At 39.6% G+C, this 22,978-nt stretch overlaps 2 protein-coding genes across 2 annotated transcripts in view; one reads left to right on the forward strand and one right to left on the reverse strand.

The window, feature by feature from the left end:
* Positions 1-8,293, forward strand: part of LOC126031229 (acyl-coenzyme A synthetase ACSM4, mitochondrial) — a 28,598-nt gene extending 20,305 nt beyond the window's left edge. The window contains exons 7-13 of the mRNA XM_049789520.1: positions 644-767; positions 2,470-2,550; positions 2,681-2,782; positions 3,227-3,354; positions 3,448-3,547; positions 6,161-6,280; positions 8,207-8,293. Of these exons, the coding sequence (XP_049645477.1) occupies positions 644-767; positions 2,470-2,550; positions 2,681-2,782; positions 3,227-3,354; positions 3,448-3,547; positions 6,161-6,280; positions 8,207-8,293 (742 nt within the window). The remainder of the gene's footprint in view (positions 1-643; positions 768-2,469; positions 2,551-2,680; positions 2,783-3,226; positions 3,355-3,447; positions 3,548-6,160; positions 6,281-8,206) is intronic.
* Positions 8,294-11,330: 3,037 nt separating this feature from the next.
* On the reverse strand, positions 11,331-17,139 carry THUMPD1 (THUMP domain containing 1). The gene is made up of 4 exons (XM_049789536.1): positions 16,876-17,139; positions 14,651-14,828; positions 13,163-13,411; positions 11,331-12,256 (listed from the first exon to the last, which is right to left on the reverse strand). Exons 1-4 carry the CDS (start codon positions 17,101-17,103, stop codon positions 11,874-11,876), a joined length of 1,038 nt encoding a protein of 345 aa, XP_049645493.1. The 5' UTR covers positions 17,104-17,139; the 3' UTR covers positions 11,331-11,873.
* Positions 17,140-22,978: the final 5,839 nt, after the last annotated feature.

The following is a 22,978-nucleotide window of genomic DNA, read 5'->3' on the forward strand; positions in this document are numbered from 1 at the left end:
TACTGTATATTTAACCAGCCCTTTACTATTTGGGAGGCATTGCTAAGTTCTTTAATATCTCAACTTCAACTGCTATTCCATTAACCCATATTTATAACTTGGGTGACCTTGTCAAGTTCTTAACATATCTTCACCTCAAATTCTATATTATTAAAACAGGGTAATGAAAATGAGAGGGCTTCTAAAGGTCATAACAATAGAGGCAATGTCCAAATAATTTGGCTCATAATAAGCACTTAATGTTACTACTAGGATGTTCTACTCTCCTCCCCTTTATAGCCTGCTTCTAAGTATTAGCAGTGTTACTAAACAAAGGTTCTCCTAGGAAAATTTTAATCATTAACATGTTTTACATATCTAAGACATTTGGCCATGTAGAAGGGGCCCAACAAGTCTTCATGGACTTAATATTTCTAAGACTTGCTGTTTTTCCTTGCTCATTCTAATTATCTTGCAACAAAAGAAGTCACACAGATTTTGTCCCTTAAAATCCTTCTCTCTCTCTCTCTCTGTCTCTCTCTGTCTCTCTGTCTCTGTCTCTGTCTCTGCCTCTGTCTCTGTCTCTCTCTCTCTCTTTCTCTCTCTCTCTCTCTCTCTCTCTCTCTCTCTCTCTCTCTCTCTCTCTCTCTCTCTCTGTCTCTAGATACAAATTCAAGAAGCTCCGACACTGCCTAACAGGAGGCGAGCCACTCAACCCAGAGGTGATGGAGCAGTGGAAGGCCCAGACTGGGCTGGAGCTGTACGAGGGCTATGGGCAGACAGAAGTGGTATGTTCAATGGCTCCTAATCTAAGTTTTGCATATTGGAAGCTTTCAACCCCAGGACTGTCTACTGACTTCCTGAAGTGCACATCTAGATTTATATTTTTGGTGGTTTGGAGGATATGGAAGGGATTAGAGCCACACATGTGCTTAGGACTTACACCTGACTGTCCTCAGAGATCATTCCTGGCAGTGCTCAGAGACTATATGTGGTGCTGGGCATCAAACTAGTGTAGGCCACATGTGAGGCAAGTGCCTAGTGGTACTATTTCTTTGGCCCAATTTCTAAATTTTTATAATGTTTTGAGGATGATCTTACTTCAACAGTTACTAAAATTGCTGAATGGACAGTCTAGTTTTTTGTTTGTTCGTTTGTTTTGTTTGAGGACTACACCCAAAGGTGCTCAGAAACTACAGCCAGCTCTATGTCTGAGGTTTACTCCTGGTAGTGTCTGGGAGACCATGTGGTATCTGCAATCAGATGTAGGCCTCCTGCATGTAAAGCATGTTCTCCATCCCATTATGACCTTTCTCCAGCCCTTCACTGATTAGCTTAGATACAAGGGAATTAATTATATATTCTTCCTGTTGACTTCCCAAAAATATCTCAGAGATGTTAGAGGTTGGGTAGGTTCAGAATTGAGCTGCTCATCATTTCTTTGCATGGGAAAAGCCCAAATGCCCTCAGAGGGAAATTATTACAGTGCTCTTTATGACAACCTTAGTATAAATCAGTAGTTATCAAAGATGGTTGCACACTGAAATGACCTGAAAAAATTTAGAACTACTAAAGCCTGAGTCCCACTGTTGAGGTTATTATGACTAATTATCACAACTGTGATCTGTCCCTCAACCATATTATTAAGAGTACTTAAAAGACATTAAACATTTTTTAAGTTACCCAGGATTCAAATAGAAGGGAAGATTTGGAACCTCTAGTCTAATGGTGGGGTTTTCATGTGAGAACATATACATTCTCAGATATCACCCCAAACCTATTGGTGAGAAACGGGGAGAGGGTCCAGCAATTTGTGTTTCAACTAAAAATATTGATGATTTTGATTTTTTAAACATGTAATTTTAAAAATAAGGGGCTGGCGAGGTGTAACTAGAGGTAAGGTATTTGCCTTGCAAGTGCTAGCCAAGGAAGGACCGCAGTTAGATCACCCATCGTCCTATATGGTCCCCCGCAAGCCAGGGACAATTTCTGAGCACTTAGCCAGGAGTAACTCTTGAGCATCAAATGGGTGTGGCCCGAAAAACCAAAAAAAAAAGACCAATTTAGGTCACGGAGAGAAAGCTCAAAGGCCTAATGTGCTTTTTTTTTTTTTTTTTTTTTTTTTTTGGTTTTTGGGTTTGGGGCCACACCCTGCGGTGCTCAGGGGTTACTCCTGGCTGTCTGCTCAGAAATAGCTCCTGGCAGGCACGGGGGACCATATGGGACACTGGGATTCGAACCAACCACCTTTGGTCCTGGATTGGCTGCTTGCAAGGCAAACTCCGCTGTGCTATTTCTCCAGGACAGGCCTAATGTGCTTTATTTGCATTTTAAAGACCTGCAAGGTTCCCCAGAACTACTGAGAGTGACTGCCAACAAACTAGAAGTCTGGAAACTCAGTTATGACTGAGTTAACTTTCATTGTCATGATATAATTAACTGTGGGGCATAAATGTTTACCTACTTACATAAAACATTTCTTCTCAATAGGGAATAATTTGTGCCAATCAGAAAGGACAAGAAATTAAACCAGGCTCCATGGGAAAAGGAGTACAACCCTATGATGTCCAGGTGGGTTGGAAAATATAACTGGTTTAATAAAGAAGAGTGAATGTTCTCATTTTCTGACCGAACTTACGTCATTTTTTTCAATATTGTTTTATATTGTGGGAAATAAAATTAATTACTTCTTTCATTCTAGATTATAGATGAAAATGCCAACATTCTACCACATGGCAAAGAAGGAGAAATTGCTCTCAGACTAAAATCTACAAGACCTTTCTGCTTCTTCTCTGAATATGTGGTATGAGAATGTAGAATCCTCTATTCACATTTTAATAGAACAGGTGGTGGGTGGTGTTAGGCACATACAAACTTAGATTCACCAGGTTTTTCTATTTAACCTTGGACTAGATGCAAAGTTCAAGTGCATTTCAACAGTTATAAAATAGAATAACCATTATCTCCTATGAGTTTTTCCAGGTGTAAGGAATTGTAGAGGTTGTTCAAAAAGGAAAGCTAGGCAAATTGTAAGGGTGGGTAACACTTAGATAGGGGTCATGCAAGTAGCAGAAAGGCTTACTTTTTATAATACTATTGGGCATTTTATATTCCATACTAGAAAATGAATTTTCTCATAGAAACAGGATGTATAAATCTACTAGTGACTTTATGGAGGCATATCTTTTTCTATATCCTTTTTCTATTCTGACCAGGTTAATTCCCAAATATCATCTTTGGTTTTTAGGATAATCCAGAGAAAACTGCTGCCACAGTAAGAGGAAATTTTTATGTCACTGGTGACAGAGGAGTGATGGACAGTGACGGGTATTTATGGTTTGTTGGCAGAGCTGATGATGTCATCATATCCTCAGGGTTTGTACATTTGCCTCATTTAGAAAGTAACAATTCCCCAGAGATTTCTTCCACGGGTAGTGGAGTAATCAAGGGCTTCTTTTCCTCTTTTAGGTACCGTATTGGCCCATTTGAAGTGGAGAGTGCACTTATTGAGCACCCAGCTGTTGTGGAATCAGCTGTTGTCAGTAGTCCAGACCCAATCAGAGGAGAGGTAGAGTAAATGACACTAATTGAAGGAGCAATTCAGTACTTTCAAGTTCGGTCTAGCTGATTACTCTAAAGATGAAAAATAGTCAGTTTGGGCTGGAGAGATAACACGGTGGGTAGATGCTTGCCTTGATCAATGTTGACCCAGATCAATGTTAATCCCTCCCTGGCATCCCTGATAGCTCCTTGAGCACCATCAGGAGTATTTCTTAATACTCCTAGCTGGAGAGCTAGGGCTAGGAGTAACCTCTAAATATTGCCATATATGGCCCCAAAACAGACAAAAAATATTTGTTTTTTTCTCATTCGGAGGCATACCTGTGCCCCCAAGTGTTAATCAATACAATTGAGTTGATTTCCAAAGAGGATGTATTAGGGTTCTTTTGGTGCAAATGACAGAAACCCAATTCAAACTGAGGGAGTCAGGGGAGCTGTATGGAATGTATATATTCACACATATGTGAGGTTTTTAGGTATAGAAATGTTCAAATATTGATCCCCTGAGCACTGCACAGAGCCAGAAGTAAGCCCTGAGCATTGTGTGGTGTTAACTCTCCCCACGCTCCCCTGGTGCCTCTGCACCACCTCCTGCCAAAAATAGATCATTAAGGTTTTAACTAATATTTTCCACATTCCATCTTGTAACTTTGACCTTAAAATTTGTATCCTCACTAAGGGTCACACATTTGGCCTGAAAATGATAAAAACACATGCTAAATGATTTTGTAATGTTTTCCTTATTATAGTTTTGCTGCTCTCTTTTCATACTTACAGAATTTCTCTAAAATCATTTTATGAGCACTTAAACTAGAAGTTTCCTTCCAAAAGGAAATGAATAAACCAAATTGTGTATAGTCAAGTTTACATTATAGTCAAGTTTACATTAGCACAGTTTTGAGTTCTGCCTTGGACTTCTTACCATTTAAATGAAAAAAATTAAATTACAAAAAAAAATTGAAATGGTCAGATATCACGTGAAATTACCAGTGGTTTCCCCCCTTTTCTTGAATCTGGTGCTTTATATTGGCCCCAATAGGATAGATTCTTCCTATCATGGGGCAAACAATTTCACACAAACACAGATCAACCAGCCCAGGAAAGGAGGCTGCTACATTTCCAATAGTTTCAAGTAACTTCCAGCATTATATTTGCCTATTTTAGATCAGATCTTTAGCTGACGTCATCTGTGGAATATTATGTGTTAAGTTGGCTGGTCTTGGATCAGATACCTGTCCCTGGAGATAGGGGCACAAATGATAGGAAAGTGAGGTAAGAAAGGGCAGAAATTGATGTTGCACAACAAAAGCAGCAGTGTCTATTACACATTTGCCGTGCGATTCAGAATACATTTGTCACAGAAATACAATGCAAATAGACTGGCCAGGTTTTCAGTAAGTTCTAGAAGCCTATACAGTAGCCAGAAGGGAATTCAGGAAATAATCATAACAACCTTAGTTCTAAGATAAAGGTATAGAGAGTTTTTATAGGGAGTTTTCTTTTTCTTATAAAGTTTCCTTTAGATTCATAAAGTGGAAAAAAACTCTGGAACAATTTGTCTATAAGTGTCCTTTCACCTCAATTTCATGTGTTGTACCAATGGCTTGGTTACCATGATGTGATAATTTACTTATATCATGTCCCAGTGACCCTCCTACAGTGGCACTAGAGAAGCCATATTCATACCACCACTACTGCGACCACTCTCATAGGTGTCATTGTCCAAAATTAGCTAAGTGGTAGGTTGTAAATATTTCAAAAAAGCAAAAGTTATCAGACTATAAAAAATTTTCAAGAGATAGATGGATTTTTCTTGAGTTCATTTCCCAGCATACACAATCCTTCCTCTAGCAAGCCTCCCCACATCCCCTTCAAACCATTTACTCTAGAACCTCCATTTGTCTTCCTGTCTGCTACTTAAAGTAAGTACAGGCTTGATGGAGTTAAGTGGTAAATCAAAAAAATAAAAGTTGTATGATATATAGGATTTGTCTTATTAAAACATTAAATGCATGAATAATATACAAATAACTCAGCTTTTAGTTTGATTGAACCAATGAACTCACACTCAAAACTACTTATCAGAACTTAGATCTCCTAACTTCCCTGTTCTTGTACCTCAGCTTCATTCAGATAATCTCTAATATTTACTTTCACCATTCAAGCTGCTTTTAAAAAATAAATACCCATACTTATCATTACATTCAAACTTTTTTGGAGGGAGATCATATTCAGTGGTGCTCAGGGGTTATGCCTAGCTCTGCACACAGGGGTCATTCCTATATGGCTCAGGGGCCATATAGGATGCCAGGGATTGAACCCAGATCAGCCACATACAAGGTAAAAGCTCTACCCACTGTGCTATTGCTTGGGCCCCACTTTCAAACTCTTTGTTTCTGAGAAATAAATGTATTGGGACCAGAAAAATAATGCAGGTAAGTAGGGATAAGGCATTTACTTTGCACTCTGATCCCAACTCAAGTTATCATTTATGAGCCTGCAAACATCACCAGAAGTGATCACTAAGCACAAAGCCAGAAGTTAACCTTGAGGACAGTTAAATGTAGCCCAACTCCATTATTCCTGAAAGTATTAATATAAGTTGTCTTTTCTCCTATAGATAGTTAAAGCTTTTGTTGTTTTATCTGCACCTTTCAAATCATCCAACCCAGAAAAACTAATTCTTGAACTTCAGGATCATGTGAAAAAATCTACTGCTCCATACAAATATCCAAGAAAGGCAAGTAATTTTCTCCATAGTTAAATATACAATCATATTAATAAGCATGTTAGATTTTTTGATACAAACATGAATTTAATATCACATGAAGATTGTTCTGCAATTTTCTTCTACACCTAAGATCCTGCTGATTCTCTGCATGAGAAATTCATTAAAAAGCATTCATTTGAGGGGGCAGATCAGTGGCAACCTGTGTTGAATTCCCAGTACCCCATAGGGTTGCCTGAGCCTGCCAGGAGTTATCCCTAAGCACAGAACCAGAAGTAAGTCCTAAACACCAACAGATGTGGTCCCCCCCAAAAACAACAACAACAACAAAAAAATGTTTGTTATTATTGTTTAGTTTTTTGATCACACCCAGATATGCTCAGGGCATACTCCTGGCTGTGCACAGGGATCATTCCTACCAGGCTCAGGGACCATATGAGATGCCAGGAATAGAGCCAGAGACAACTGGCTTGCAAAGCAAGCATCCTACCTCCTCTATCATTGCTCTATCCCAAATATTAACCTTTTTTTTTGAGGGGGACAACACCTCGAAATGTTCAGGGTTACTCCTGGCTCCACACTCAAGTGCTCAGGGGACCATATGGGATTGACCATGTGGGACTGAACCCAGCTATGCAAGGCAAGTGACTTACCCATAGCACTATGGCTCCAACACCATTATTTAACACACCATGATGTATAATTTATCCATAAGTTTCAGACTTGCTCCAAACACCATTATACCATCCATGTGACCTTTCCACCACTAATGTTGGAAATCTCTCTTCCCCATCTCCCACCCCACCTGTCTCCTTGGCAGTAACATTTTCTGGTAATTGTAGTTTAGGTTTCCTGTTTGCAGTGTTGATGGTTCTGTGGTTTACACACATACACTTACTTACCTTGCCTTTACCTCACTAATAAGCTTGAGAAATGCCTTTCAATTAGCCACACTTAAGTCAAAAGTGTGTCAAATGAGTCACCTACTCATTTTATTTTCTCCATTAATTCACTAAATTGGTGATCAGTATTCAGGAAAGTTCTTCGGTTTTGTGGGGTGTTTTGTTCTGTTTTGCAGCCAGACCTGATGAAGGACTTACTCCTGGTTCTGTGTTCAGGGATTACTCCTGGCAAGGCTCAATGGAACATATGCAGGTTCTGGGTTCTCAGGTCTGCCATATGCAAGGCAAGCACTCTGCCCACTGGACTATCACCCACACCCCATGTGCTTTTTGAAGACATTTTAAAAAAAAGTAGTCACTTAAAAAGTGGACTTTGCTTGTAAGGTCAGGGCACTTGGGATAAGTTATGTGTACTACATTAGCTCTTAAAAACACTCCCTCAGAATCCCTGGACACAGCTCAAAAGCAAGAATTAACTTGCTGGGTTTTGTCGCAATCCGATGAGGTTTCTATATCCTTGTGGCAGTAGAAGGTTGACCAGAGCAAAGCAGAGTAGCAGGATTATTATATTCTTGGGTAAGTGATTTAAATACATTTGTTTAAAAAATCTGAAGCCACTCAGTAGTGTTTGAATGATCTTCCCTGTGCAATTTCTATTCAGTCTGTTAAGATAATGCTCCAGCCCAGTCTAAGAAAATTATTATTAAAAATCCACGTTAGTGCTCCACTATCATCTTAAAAAAAAAAAAAAAGCATGGATCCAGAATTGCTTTGCACACAGCTAACCTGGGTTTGACCTCTGGCTGGCACTCCCTACCCAAGCCCTCCAGGAGTGATCCCTGAGCAGTCCCAGGAGTAAGCCCTGAAACTCAAAACTCAGTAAGTACATAAATAAAAAGTCCTGGAAATTTTATAAAACCAAAGCTAAAATAACCTCTTAGCCCTGGAAATCTCAATTTAAGTTTCATGAAAACTCTTACTACACTCAGTTGGAATAATCAAAGTGGAATCATGTCTCATGATGGTTTTCCATTAGGTGGAGTTTGTTCAAGAGCTCCCAAAGACAGTCACTGGGAAAATCAAACGCAATGTTTTAAGAAACCAGGAATGGAGCCGAAAATAGAAAACAGACCAACAGAAAACTGAGCCATGAGGCATGACTTTCCGGTCCACTCAAAGCAACCATTCTCAAAATGCTTCAAGTTTTTCTGGGCTGAGAAACTCAAAGTTTTGTTTTATAGTTTAAAAAATAGATTAAAATCTAAAACTATGTGAGAAGAAAATTGTTATGATGATCATAGTAACAAAGATTGACTTGTGTTTAAAATGGGCTTAAGTAGAAAAGTACAGGGGACAATGAATATCTTCGGTTAATTCAAAATATTATGAACTATACTAACAAAAATATTCAAGACAAGTTCTTCTGCTTAACATATACAACTGTTGTGATTTACCATGAGGCATTCTTATCATTGAATTTCTGTAATAACTCAATTTGATGCAAATGTATAATGATTTTAGCTTAATATTTATTCAAGTCCTTAATAAATTCCTTACTCTTTTAAAACCATATACTTGGGTTTTTCTGATACATAATTTGACATGTCTCTTAATGGGCTAGAATGCTAGTACAACAGGTAGAGCATTTTCTTTGCACATAGCTGGTTGAGTTTTGGCATCCCAGATGGTCCCCCAAGCAACACCAGGAATGATTCCTGAGTGTAGAGCCAGGGTAAACCCTCAGCATCACCAGCTGTGGCACAACCTTGGGCCCTCTCAAATAAAAATAATTATCTCTTATGTCTGTTATGAATACAAAGTACAATTACTTGTATTTTGGTTAATATTCTAGAAAAACACGCTAAAGTTTATTTAGGGGGTAGGCATATAAGATGGACTCGTCTTCCTAAAACTGATTCTCAGGTTGGGAGTGGTATTAATGAAGAAAGTTAATTTGTAGTGGGCTAGTGGCAGACAGGACCAATAATATGTCCCACTGAGGTCAGTTTGGTTGAATTACTACAGCATGTTCTTTTTAAAACATATCACCATTATGCAGTCTTCCATGTGACATTATCTAGAACATGTTAGTTCTTTTACTTCCACTTAACTGATTCAGAGTTTAACATTAAAGAGTTTATACTAACCTTTTCTGACATCAGGGAAAGAGAAGCAAGGACTGAGCAAGAGGTCTCAAAAGTCTGTGAAGGGGGCTGAAGAGATAGCATGGAGGTAAGGCATTTACCTTTCATGCAGAAGGTCATTGGTTCGAATCCCGGCATCTCATATGGTCCCCCGGGCCTGCCAGGAGCAATTTCTGAGCACAGAGCCAGGAAAAAAAAAAAACCCTGAGCACTGCCGGGTTGTGACCAAAAAAAAAAAAAAACACAAAAAAAAGAATCTGTGAAGAACAAGATGGAGTTTCTAGTACCTGTTCCCTTACCTATCTACTAATCATAAAGCAAGTATTTATAAAAAGCAAAAAGAAAAATCACCAGACATCAAATTTTAGGGAACAAAAATTATTTTTATTTTTCTGAAAATATCAGGGACTTTGAAAACCAAGCTGAGTGCTGGCAAAAGCAAATACAAGTAACGCCTAGGAATCATAAGATTAAAATGCCTAGCTTAACACTCCTCCATAGAGGAAAACAAGTTTACTAAAGCAAAACACTGAAGTGTTTTTAATTGACCCAGTTTTTAACAAATAAAAACAAGCCCACAACTTTGACACCACAATGTTCAACCACTACTCCAGAGCAAATGGGGAAAAACTAAATTTCTCCTTAAGATGAGGCACAAGACAAGATGCCCACTCTTACCACTTCTAATCAATATAGTATAGTATTTTTCTTGCAATTAAGCAAAAGAAAGATAGTAAGGGCACCCAGAAAAGGACAATGTTAAACTCTCTTTGCAGATGCTGAGACTAGTTTATTCAGGTTTTGCATTTTTGATTTAAAAAAATCCATATAAACAAACTTAACCAATTTTTTACTTCTCCATGGTTTTGGGGTTTAAAATCAGCACCTCTCTGTAAAAGTAGTGTGCTCTAACATCAACTTCTGAATTTTCTTAAACTAAGCAATGTAAACTATCGGAGCAAGAAAGGAATAAGGGGTATAGATGACAGAACTTTTTGTTTTTGTTTTTTTGTATTTCAGATAAAAAGTTGTATATAAATGCTTTACTTTGAGAGGTTCAAACAGCAAAAATACCCATCTTCAATTTTTACCACTTAGGAATCTTGCTAAGATAACCAAATACTTCTGACCTCTTAATTCATCAACCTAGAGAAATGGCTGCTTTTCACAAACTTTTTTTATCATTATGTAACAAAACATTCAATGCAGCATTTCTCAACATCTAGAAAAACTATGACCTCCTTCTGACCTTATTTCTTTTCTATTTCTACTGGTTGACACCTAGTCTTAGGTGATACCCTGTTTAGGGGATAGTCACCTATGGCCTCCTCAGAAATAGTTTGAGGAGCCATAGGAGAAATGAGAATCTAGTATACACCTTTTTTAGAGCTATCTTTTTAACTCATAATGTGCCATGTTCTACTTTATTATATTGATACTAATTTCTTAAAAACGATGTTAATTTTTCTTTTCTGGATTAAGTTCTGCTATTAAAAAATTTTGCTTCCTAAATTTTATAAGGTAAATGCTTTACTATTTTAATAATCTAAAGCCATATAAAATAACCAACATCTTTACTCATCAACTGGTTCTGGTTAATAGTTACAATTGCTAGAGCAAATGCTAGTGCATTTTTACATAATTTACAGTGTACTGAAAACACACAACAGTTAAAACAGCTTGAATTATGAGTTCATAGAGAGCCAATTAAGAAATAGCTTTCCGTGCAAAGAATTTATGTTCCTTGTTACAACAGTATACTGAGTAACTCTGAAGATTATGATCACTAACCTTCCCATAAATAACTGTTGGACTAAAATGTCTAAAATGATCCTCTTCTATTTTATGCTTTAACTTCAAAAATGGTAACACTGGAGCATAAAATCTGTTTATAACAAATGTATTAAGAAACTTGGGCATAACTAAACAAGAAAATCACAGAAAAGTACAAAATTCCCATGAAACAATTCACTAACCTATATTCCCATATTTTTACAATGCTTAGACAAAGAGTTGTGGTAAGTAAAAATTTGTCCTTAAAAACAAAAATTACTGGGGTTGGAACAATACTACAGTGGGTAGGGGACTTGCATTGCACACAATCAACCTGGGTTCACTCCCTAGCAACCCACATGGTCTCCCAAGCACACCAGGAACAATCCCTGAGTGCAGAGGCAGGAGCAACCTCTGAGAATCACCGGGTGTAAACTGCCCCACCCTAAATTCCTTCCTTAGAATAAAAATTTGCCTCTCAAGTTTCTAATTCAGAGGGGTTTTTTTTTGTTTGTTTTTTTGTTTTGTTTTTTTTTCTCAAGTGGTCACCAATTAGTTTTCCCTAGCTAAAGGGCCAACTGCATGCTGTTAATCAGGGCTGAAAGATCTCAAAAAAAAACTGTTAACAGGACTGCTTATTCATGGTTCACCTTTTGTGAGTACTGCATATGCAGCAAACTAAGTTCAAAAACAATTATTTTCAGTAACAGTATTTATAGAGAACTCCAGCAACATCTCATAGAACTGTTGGGAAACCTCCCTCCCAACTACACATTTTTTTTTTTCTCACTTGGGGTCCTTTTCATCTTCTGTAGCTTGAGTTACAAGTTCAGGTTTATTTGCCACAGTGGTCTCAGACACTGATTTTGTCGTATTCTCTGTTGTCATCTGCTGGCTCTTTTTTCCATCTGCTGAGTCACTCTGACTTGATTTGTCACCAGATTCCAATTCTGCTTCATTCCCATTTCCTGCTTGCACCGTCTGCTTTGAATTAAGCTGTGATGGTTCCTTACCACTCTTTACTACCTCCTGGAGATTGTACTTTCTGAATAACATGTAATCTTTCAAAACACTCAGGCAACAGACAGCTTTAATGATTTCTACTACCACTGTGTATTGTGGATTGGTAAGATCCACTTTATTTTCTGAATTGAGGCTGCCTACTATTCCTGTGGGGAGAAAAAGAAAGAAATATTTAGGACAGTATTAAGCTTCAAGGAATCCCTATATTTTAGGGCCTTGCTAAAATGATATATCTAATAGTCTTACACAAATTTCAAATCAAATTCTCTGAGCCCTTTCAATAAAATACAAATAAGATCCTAAAACATGTAAAAGGGTACTTCAGCCCTTGAAGAAAATTTATCTTAATTTGTATCTCACTACCAGAAAATCTTATATAAAAATCAATCAGGTTTGACTTTTGCTTTGAGGCCATCCTAGCAATACTCAGAGATTTATTGCTGGCAGTCCTGCGGAACCATTTGTGATACCAAGGATCAAACAGGCAAACGTCTGGCTGCTGTGGAAAGCAAGAGACTTACTGCCCGATACTGTAACTCCAGCACCAGGTTTGATATTTTAAGGAAATGATATTATACTTGTCCTACACTAAAAACATAGACCTAAAATCTAAAGATAAAAAAGTCTTATAACCAAGAACAAATGCCGGAGTTATCACAGCAGGGAGGACATTTGACATGCATGCAGTAGACCTGGATTCAATCAATACCTGGCATCCTGTATAGTTCCCCTTGCATCACCAGGAATTAATTCCTCAGTGCAGAGTCAGGAGTAACCCCTGAGCAACAAGAGTGTGATCCAAAAAGAAAAAAATATAACAAAGTGTGCTGGAAAAATAGTACAGCATATAGAGCATTTGCCTTGCCTTGCCTTGCATGTAACCCACACAGGAGTCAATACTTGGCACTCTGTATAATCCCCCAAACCCTACCAGGAATGATCTCTGAGCACAGACAATGAGTAAGCAATGTGCACCACATGGTTGTGGGCACATCAAAAACACCCAAGAATTTCCTATTCTATATTACAGAATATCACTAAGAGAAACATACCTGCCAACTCTTTGATAACTTCTTCTCTACTCATATGACTATTATTTCGAGACTTGTATACAATCTGAAAAGTCCCTTTGTTTGGAGCTTTGAACCAGGGTTCCAAAAATGTTTCAGCATATTTTTTCATGTCTTCTAAGAAAGCCTTGCATGTGCCTGAGATGGGCAACATTCGCAGAATGACCCGAGTCTTCTTCTTCTTGGTTTTGTGTATGTCCTGGAGGATATGATGCACCAGTTTCTCAGGCTCTAAAGAAAAATTAGCACAGAGCAAACAATAATTCAATTTCCCAGACATTTTAAAGGCTCTTCAACCCTTTAAAAGGAATTTTCAGAGGCTGGAGAGATAGTTCAACAAGTAAATTCTTTGCATTTAATGTAGTAGACCCAGTTTCAACACCCAAATTTAGCATATGGTGCCCTTAGTCCTGCCAGAAACGAATCCTGAGCACAGATGGGTATAGTCCAAAAACCAAAAGGAAGATAAAATTAAAATACAATAAAATTTCATTTGGCAGAGATATAAGTTGAGAGTAAAATACAAGAAAAAGCTCATAATTTTTCCAAATATTCCTTTGGTTACTGTTATATATTAATTTTGTATGTGAATTGTAAGATTTCAACTCAACATTAATAACTGCTTTCACTAATAACAACTATTTGTTGGGGAGGGGGTACATGCTATGTATGTTGGAGGACTGGGTTAGATATCCTGACCTGCTGGGCACACTTCTGGGAGTAATCCCAAGCAAAAATAAGCACACTAGGTTCGAGCCCTCTATCCCAATCAACTGTTTGTGAAAATACTGTGTTTAACATTGGGGTGATGTCTGCATATTCAATTGAAATATCCCTACTGTTTTTTTCCTATAATCACAGCAACTATCAATGTAAGAGACATCAGATATAATGTGCTTCATTTTTTATAAAATCCACAAAACTCTGCAAGTCACTTAAATTAATTATTCAACTACTGAAATTGACACAGAATTCTGGTTCTCAGACCTGAAAGGAACCAGGACCTGCACAGGGTTAATTCTGGATGACATACATAATATATACAAGTCAAATAACTCAGTGTTTTCAATACTTTCATGTTTTCTGAATTTAAAATATAGAAACCTCCAGGTTTTTGGTTTTTTTTTTTTTAAGCCAGAAGATCTTGTCCTACAGAGTACATTTTCAAATAGCTGGAACCATCTCAAATTGGCTGATCCTGTTCTTTTGAGACAGAAAAAATGTGCTCTTGTTTTTTCTTAAGTTACATACAAAAGAAGTGGGAGAACAGATTCAAACACTTTCACCAATGCTACATACACTATCCCACTCTTATTGTTATATGCCTACTGCAAATAGTGTAGCAAGGATTCAACTGAATAATTGACAAAGCCATACCCCCAAGCTGAAGGCAGTGTTCCCTGAAAATCTGATATGTGCAGATATCACTGAGGTGCAATTACAAGGTATATTTATTATTACTAGACATACCTATCCCAAGGGTCCTGATAAAAACAACATTATTTGCTCCACTTTCCACTGACTGAAATCTTCTTAGCCTCATTTTTGTAGATGCCTTAATGTCACCAACTTCTTTCTTCAAAGCTGCCTCCACATCGTCGTCATCTTCTCCCTCACTTGCTGAAGGCTGCTGGTCTTTGTCTATAAACTATTTACATAGAACTAATGAGCAACAATGCCATGATAGTGCATGTTAAAAGCTATAATTAACAACTTATGTGAAACCACTACTGGCAGAAGGCTCAATACTGGAAACAGGGTTTCTGTGGAGAGACAGGCATCAATATCTCCAAGTGTGGAGGAAGAAAAGAGTTTAACAGACCGTGACACAGAATTTGAAAATGTTTTCAAAGGCATTCTGACATTGTAAAGAGGGAAGTGTTCTCACCAGATGAATGGCATCAGAATGGCCTTTACTCTGACTTCATATGCCTGATAATACTTTCCTTGTGGTAAGAACAATGGTTTGTGAGTGGCTCACAGGGCATAGTATGTGACTTGCATGTGCAAAACCCAGAATTTGAGCCCTACTACAGCATGTACATTCCCCCAGCACTTCACAATAGTTATAAATTAGATCAAATAGTCATGAAATTAATAAAAAAAAAACAAAAAAGAAAAAAACCCTCATGCCCACTGTGCAGAGAAACAGAGCACAGAAATAGTTCAAGAAGGTGCCAGAGTATAGAAAACGTGCTTGTTGTCCAGCCCTCAGACCCCAGGCATGAGGTTAAGTCACTAATAATAATTATAGTCATTTATGGAGCCTTTATAGTATGCCAGAAATGTATTATGTATAGAAGCAAACTTTTAGCTAACCTTAGTAATGTTCTTTTTACCAAAGTACTACCACAACAGAATTGGCATGCCCAAGCCCCAGATCTAATAAATAGAAGTACCCAAGTTCAAATCACCTCACTGCTATGTTGCATTACTAATTCCTTAAAGTGGAAGTATAATAAATACTGACTCAGATCCTATGCCAATAACGTAATGACTTCCAATCTGCATTGAGATCATTAGGTATTAGAGGCATTAATAAAAATGTTCACTTTTAATTGGGGGCCACTCCCAGTTTTGCTCAAGACTTACTCCTGGTGAGTGGGGGTTGGAGGGTGGAATGCAGGTTAAAAATCCAACCGGGTAGGCCACAGGCAAGGCAAGCAACCAACAGCTGTATATTCCAGCCCTGACATTTTTGGTGTGTGATGCAAAGTATTGAATCCAGGGGGGCTCATGGCTGCAGGGCTGGCATTCTACCACAGGCCCCAAAGCTTTTATTTTTTAAAACGTGTATTTTATATGCACTTGGAAAATAATTAGTACTACACTCATTTTTATTTTTATTTTATATACTTATTTATTTTGGTTTTTGGGTCATACCCGGCAGCGCTCAGGGGTTACTCCTGGCTCTACGCTCAGAAATCGCCCCTGGCAGGCATGGGGGAACCATACGGGATGCTGGGATTCGAACCACCGTCCTTCTGCATGCAAGGCAAACGCCTTACCTCCATGCTATCTCTCCAGCCCTACCTTCATTTTAGAGCCTTTTTTTTTTCTCTAACAGTAGTGGTGAGGCAGATGCACAGAAAAGCAGGCAAAGAGGTACTAGAGACTCCCTTGGCAATTAAGTTCTGGAAACTTTTCAGATATAAAATACCTGGGCCTGAACGCTACAGAGTCCAGCGGTAGAGTCCAGTGTATTTGCCTTGCACGAGGTCGACCCAGATTCGATTTCCAGCATCCCACACAGTCGTGTCCCTTACTCCCACCCGCAACGCCGGTTGTGATTATGGTGAGTGCAGAGCCAAGGGTAAACATACAGACACACACGGATTTGAGCTCTGAAATCCCATCTAGTCGTCCCCCACAGCAAGCCTAGGAGTGATTACACTGAGTGCAGAGTCAAGGGTAACCTTTGAGCACCGGGTGGCGCGGGGATGCACACAAATATGAAAGCCCACCAGGAGTTCAGAGTCCCTCTCCCTGACAGCACACTAACAAGACAAGAAAGTGCCAAAACGGGGGGCGGGACCGGAAGCCGATGGGCGGGACCGGAAGCCAAAGGAGGCGGACCCGGAAGTCGGGGCCGGGACCGGAAGTCACGGCCCTCCCAGGAGCACGCGGGTGCGCGGGCCCACTGGCCGCCGCCAACCTGGCCCAGAAAAAGCCCACAGATGACGCCGGCCGCCTACCTTTTCGGGGCCGTACATGTCGTCGCCGTACTCGTTCAGCAGGCTGTAGGCCTCCTCCACGCACTTGCGCTCGTTCATGTTGCAGGTGATAAGAATGCCCTGGAGCCCGGGCTCCAGCTGCCGAGGCCCGCCTCCCTCGCAGCGCCGCGCCCGCTTAGCCTGCACGTACTGGGCTTTGCCTTTGCGCTTCCCGCCAGGCTGGGGAGGCTGCTCCACGGGGGTCGCCATGCTTCTGGAGCGCTCGGGGAAGCAGAAACGTGCTTCTCGGCTTTTTCCGCGGCCCCCGCTGCGGTGCGGGGTGATGACGTCAGACGTGCGCGACGTTCGCCTCTAGCCCCGCCCCCAATCTCCCGCCTGTGCTGCGCTGGGTCCTAACGCGAGTAAGAGCAAGAGCGCCTTCTCTGGGCGCCTTGGATGATAGATCCTTCTTTGGTTGGTTTGGGTGGAGTCCAGCGACAGACTTGGCCTATTTATTTACAGGCTGGTTTGTAACGGGCTATAGACCTTAAGGTATGGAACATAAGGTGCATGTCAGGATGACAGGCTGGGGGAGGGAGGGTAAGAGAAACAACCTGTGATGTTGACACTGGTGGCTTGCTCAGTAGTGGAACATTGTATGTCTAAAACCAAACTATGAATAGCTTTGTAAATCACAGTACTTTAATAAAATAAAACTTTTTTAAAAAAAGAAAAGTGTGTGCTTCCCTCCATTGTCTCACTGAAAGCTACCCCAAGGGTTAGAACACTTGCTTTGTACTGCATGTAGCTGACTGGGATGCAAACTCCTGTACCACATATAGTGCCCTGATGCCGTAGGAATGATCCTTGGACACAGAACCAGGAGTAAGATCTGATTACTGCATTGTATGGCCCATAAACAACAAAAAAAATTTTTTTAATTTAAAAATTCCTAATCTGGATGGAAGTAATCGCTTAAGGGTTAACATCACAATATTGTATTTCCATACCTTAAAGTTAGTAATCCAACTCCTTGTGCTTCATGCAGTTAAAAATCAAATCGAACTCTTAGTTTTTGTTTGGGGGCCACACCTGGTAATGCTCAAAAGGTTGCTCCTTGCACTGCATTCACGAATAAGAGTGCACTCCTGGAAGTGTTCAGGTTCAGATTGAACCCAGGCCTGCCACATGCAAAGTAAGCTCTATACCCATTGTGCTATCTCTCCAGCACCCCCAAACTGAATTGTAAGTGCTTTGTGTTGGAGTTGCTCCCCTTACAACGTACTGCTTGTGGTGAGTAAATGGAGGAACACTATTTATTACTGACCTATATACTCCCAATGAAACATTTATATTTAATGGTTGTTTATAAAGCAATAAAATATCTAAGATGAGCAGTTAACATGGTGCTAACTTTGCTATTTCTTTTTTCACATGAGAAATACATATAAGAATATCTTTATATGCATTCACAAAACTTAATCTCCCTTAAATTCTTTTGATTAAGTTACCATATTAAGGTTGAGTTTCTGGTGTTAACCATTCTATTTGTTACAACAGAGTAGAAAAGTAAAAATTGAAGCAAGTGATTTCACAAGAACTGAGATATGTGAGGCTAGAAAGAGAGGAGAGGGTTACCTTGCATGCAGCTTACTCCTGTTCAATTCCTGGCATTACATATGGTCCCCAAGCACTGTCAGGAGTGATCTCTGATCACAGAACCAGAACTAAGTGCTAAGTACCAGTACCCAAGCTACACCCCCCAAAAAGGAAAGAAATGGGATACTTAAGGAAGTGTTTTCTTATATCTCATATTTAATGTAATTTTCTGGGGTGATAAGGCAGAAAAATAAGATTGTATCACCAGTCAAGGAAAACTGGAGTCAAACATACTATTGATTACTTTATAGTTTTTGGCCTAAATTTGTGGTTAACTTTGCTTAACATTTGGAACACTTTTTTTTTTTTTTTTTGAAAGAGAAACCATTGGGCCCGGAGAGATAGCACAGCGGCGTTTACCTTGTAAGCAGCCAATCCAAGGACCAAAGGTGGTTGGTTCGAATCTCGGTGTCCCATATGGTCCCCTGTGCCTGCCAGGAGCTATTTCTGAGCAGACAGCCAGGAGTAACCCCTGAGAACCGCCAGGTGTGGCCCAAAAGCCAAAAAAAAAAAAAAGAAAAAGAAAGAGAAACCATCATTACATGAGTCAGAATGGGAGGCTGCCCCTCCATGTGCTATGGAAAGTTGAAATATAAAAAATTTTAAATTATGGGGGCCAGTGAGGTGGCCCTGGAGGTAAGGAGTCTGCCTTGCAAGCGCTAGCCAAGGAAGGACCATGGTTCGATCCCCCGGCATCCCATATAGTCCCCCCAAGCCAGGGGCAATTTCTGAGCACTTAGCCAGGAGTAACCCCTGAGCATCAAATGGGTATGGCCCGAAAAAACAAAAAAAAAATTTAATTATATTAAAATTTTTTAAATAAGAAATAAGGGATTATGGTGGTTTTTTCATTATTATAATGGATTGGAATTTATTTTAATAGAGTCACTATTGAGATAATGGAGAGTATTAATGAATTAATTTCTATTTTGTAAAATTAAGGTATGGAAAAGGAAGAGTAGTTAAGGACATATATGAAACAAGATTGAGCATATGTTGGCAATTGTTGGAATTACATGATGGTTACATAAGGATCCCTAAGGTTTGTTAAATTATTTTAAGTATGTGTACATAGGGTTGAAATTTTTCTATAGAGAAGAGGGGCTGGAGCAGTGGCGCAAGCAGTAGGGCATTTGCCTTGCATGCACTAACCTAAGATAGACTGCGGTTTGATCCCCTGGCATTCCATATCATCCCCCAAGCCAGGAGCAATTTCTGAGTGCATACCAGGAATAACCCCTGAGAGTCATCAGGTGTGACAATAAATAAATAAATAAATAAATAAATAAAATACATAAAGAAGAGCAGCTACAATAGAAGCTATTGATTTTTGGAAACTTGTTATAAAAAGGCAAAAGAGGAAAGAAGCAGCAGAAAATGGTAAATAACTTAAGATTTTTGATTTGTTTTTTTGTTGTTGTTCTGGTTTGGGGGCCACACCTGGAGATGCTCAGGGGTTACTCCTGGCTCTGTGCTTAGAAATCTCTCCTGGAAGAAAGCCGTCCCTCTTTTTTTCTGGTATGTCAGGGTCGCTGGTCAGCGCTGGTTGGACAGCGGGCCACAGATCTCCTGGACGGAACACTTGATCCAGGAGACTGGGACCCCCCACGCCAGGCGGGTCTTCATGGCCAGCCCTGGCAACTCGGGCCCTGGGGGGCAGGTGGAGGAGGGAAACCCCTCCCCTATGTATATTGGACTCCCTGTTTTTCTTGCTAGTAATACTATTTTTTTAGGCACAAATGCACCTGCGCGACAAATATACTTTTTAAGCATTATCCAAAAACATTCCTGATCCTAGACTGTTCCTAGGAATAGAATCAGGATGCCCAAGATTTTGATAAAACACTCAAATTGACCTTTATTGTCTAGTCTTTTATGTACTGCCTCTCCCCTCACCCCTGTGTCTCTCCTACCTCCTCATACCCAAACCCTGAACCATTATCTTCCCCTTATTCAACCCTCCTTATCCTCAGTTCCTAATTGGGTAGACACCAAGACTGACCTTCTGCCCCAACACCACCATCCAGCTCCTCATTGAAAGACACCCTCTCGGTCCCCGCTCATGCCTCTACAAACAACTACAACCAACATGCCTGTTGACCCATGCTTGGTGGCCCCTCATGCCCCCATCAAACTATGGACCGTTGCATGATACTGAAATCAGCTTCAGCAAAACCCCTAGTTCAAGGACAATATAGGGTTGCGTAATGCCGCAAAACATGTCTCAAACTCAACTATCACCTGTTGTCTTCAAATACCCTTGTTTTCTTTCTTTTTTTTTCTTTTTCAAACATAAAAGGGTCACATGTATCTCTTTTGTATATCTCAGATGTATTCCCTTAACATCTATAACTCTTTTCGAATATCCTCATATAGTGACAATTTTGCCCACTAGATTAGTTATTTGATTGTTTGATTTTCCCCCTGTGAGATCTGTTTTATAAGCAATACTGGTAGAAGAGTAACTCTATATAGATTTAACGTTTATACCAAGTTATGGGAAATGTTGAACTTTATTCGTCGGCCTCCAGATGCACCAACAATATCTTGTGGCATTGCTTCTCTTTTGCATAGGCACATTAAAATGGGAAAATAATACATATGCAAACAAGTTCTTATCTAATAGAGATGGGAACACAAATTTGGTAATGTAATTAGGCCTTTTACCCTGAACATTGGCATAATGATTTGGCTCAGGCCTCAGAAGAATGGGCATCGCCCACACACACCTGAACAATGGATACCATCTATGAAAACAACCACAATTGTCTTTAACATTACCAGGATACAAGCCTCTACCAGAGAAGACCTACCACTGCTTGGCATTGACTTACTCCAAAGAGTGCTCCCAACACCCAGGCGACTCAGCAACAGTCTGCATGCAGGGCAGATCGCTCCGCATTTAATGATATGCTAAAACTAGAGGATGCTCCACATCAGCCTGACATCGATGAAAGAAATGCACAGAATCCAGAGTCTTTAAATATAAGAGTCTGATACCAGCAATAGCTAAAATGTGAAAAAGTTTCACCGGGACCTTGAGAATGACTGGAGTTGGATAGAATGGTATGCCTGGAACCCAGAGTCTGTCTTATGCCAATAAACTTCTGGGGTGAGGCCTTTTTGTAATCAGGTCAAGGATTTTTTTTCCATTTTCTCCATTTTTCTGGACCTATGCAAACATTGGCAATTGCCACTATCACACCTTTACTATATTTTTTTGCTCTTATCCTTTAAGGAAAAAAATACAACTTACTGAACTTAAAAACAAATTACCGTAGTAGAATGCCTGTCTCGAATACAGGCAGGGGATGGGAAGGGGGGAGGAGGTAATGTTGCACTGGTGAAGGGGGGTGTTCTGGTTATGACTGTAACCCAAATATGATCATGTTATTTAAATAAAAAAATATATTTAATAAAAAAATGAAGAAAAGAAAAAGAAAGAAATCTCTCCTGGAAGGCTCCAGGGACATATGGGATGCCAAGAACTGAACCTGGAACTGTCCCAGATCAACTTTGGCCAAGGCAAATGCCCTACTACTGTTCTATCGCTCTGGCTCAGACTCAAGGTAATATGATATGGGAAATATTTCCAAGTATTAGAGCTGTGTTCCTCTCCTCTGACTCTTTGTACCAAAAAGAGGGGAGGTTGTTGATGCAGGAGAGAGGAGAAATAACTAAAGCAATGTTCTTGAATAGGAGAGAATAAATAAAATCAACTACATGGTAGAGAGTTTAGCATAAGCTTGGATTTTGGATAGCCAATGGTCATGTGAAGAAATACAGAACTGCAATAATATTAGTTCTCTAAGTGTAGAGGTTGAGGATTTTCTCATCTGGCTCTTTATAAATCCAAGTGAAAAAGGAAGAAAGAGAAGTGATAAAATTTCTTTTTTTTGTTGTTTGTTTTAGTTTTGTTTTGTTTTGGGGGCCACACCCATTTGATGCTCAGGGATTACTTCTGGCTAAGGGCTCAAAAATTGCCCCTGGCTTGGGGGGGACCATATGGGACGCCAGGGAATTGAACCACAGTCCTTCCTTGGCTAGCGCTTGCAAAGCAGACACCTTACCTCTAGTGACACCTCACCGGCCCCAGAGAAGTGATAAAATTAATATTGTTATCATCAAGGTAATGGTAAGAGATAAAGTTAAAACACTTCTCTAAAGAAGTCATCAAGGTAATGGTAAGAGATAGAAAAAGTTAAAACACTTCTCTAAAGAAGTCAAATGGATAGCCAATGGGCACATAAAAAATGCTCAAATGCTCATCATCAGATATTTTCAGGGAAATCAAGATGACAATGAAATATCTCATACCACTAAGAATGGCATGTATCAAGAAAGAGAAGCAAAACAACTTGGAACAATCTATATTGGCAGGGATGTGGTGAAAAAAGACTCTCAGGTACTACTGGTGGGAAAGTTGTCTGATTCAACCCTTCTGGAAAACAGTATGAACATTTCTCAGAAAAGTAAAAATAGGGCT

Source organism: Suncus etruscus, chromosome 15, assembly GCF_024139225.1.
Source record: "Suncus etruscus isolate mSunEtr1 chromosome 15, mSunEtr1.pri.cur, whole genome shotgun sequence".
In the NCBI taxonomy this organism is placed as follows: Eukaryota; Metazoa; Chordata; class Mammalia; order Eulipotyphla; family Soricidae; genus Suncus; species Suncus etruscus.

Excerpts from the sequence above, each read along its gene's own strand:
- THUMPD1 (XM_049789536.1), bottom strand. The coding sequence starts at position 17,103 with ATGGCGACCCCCGTGGAGCAGCCTCCCCAGCCTGGCGGGAAGCGCAAA. Across the intron at positions 13,412-14,650 it reads TATCAGGACCCTTGGGATAG|AGCCTGAGAAACTGGTGCAT; the intron begins GTATGTCTAGTA and ends ATTTTTCTTTAG. Across the intron at positions 12,257-13,162 it reads AGTTATCAAAGAGTTGGCAG|GAATAGTAGGCAGCCTCAAT; the intron begins GTATGTTTCTCT and ends TTCTCCCCACAG.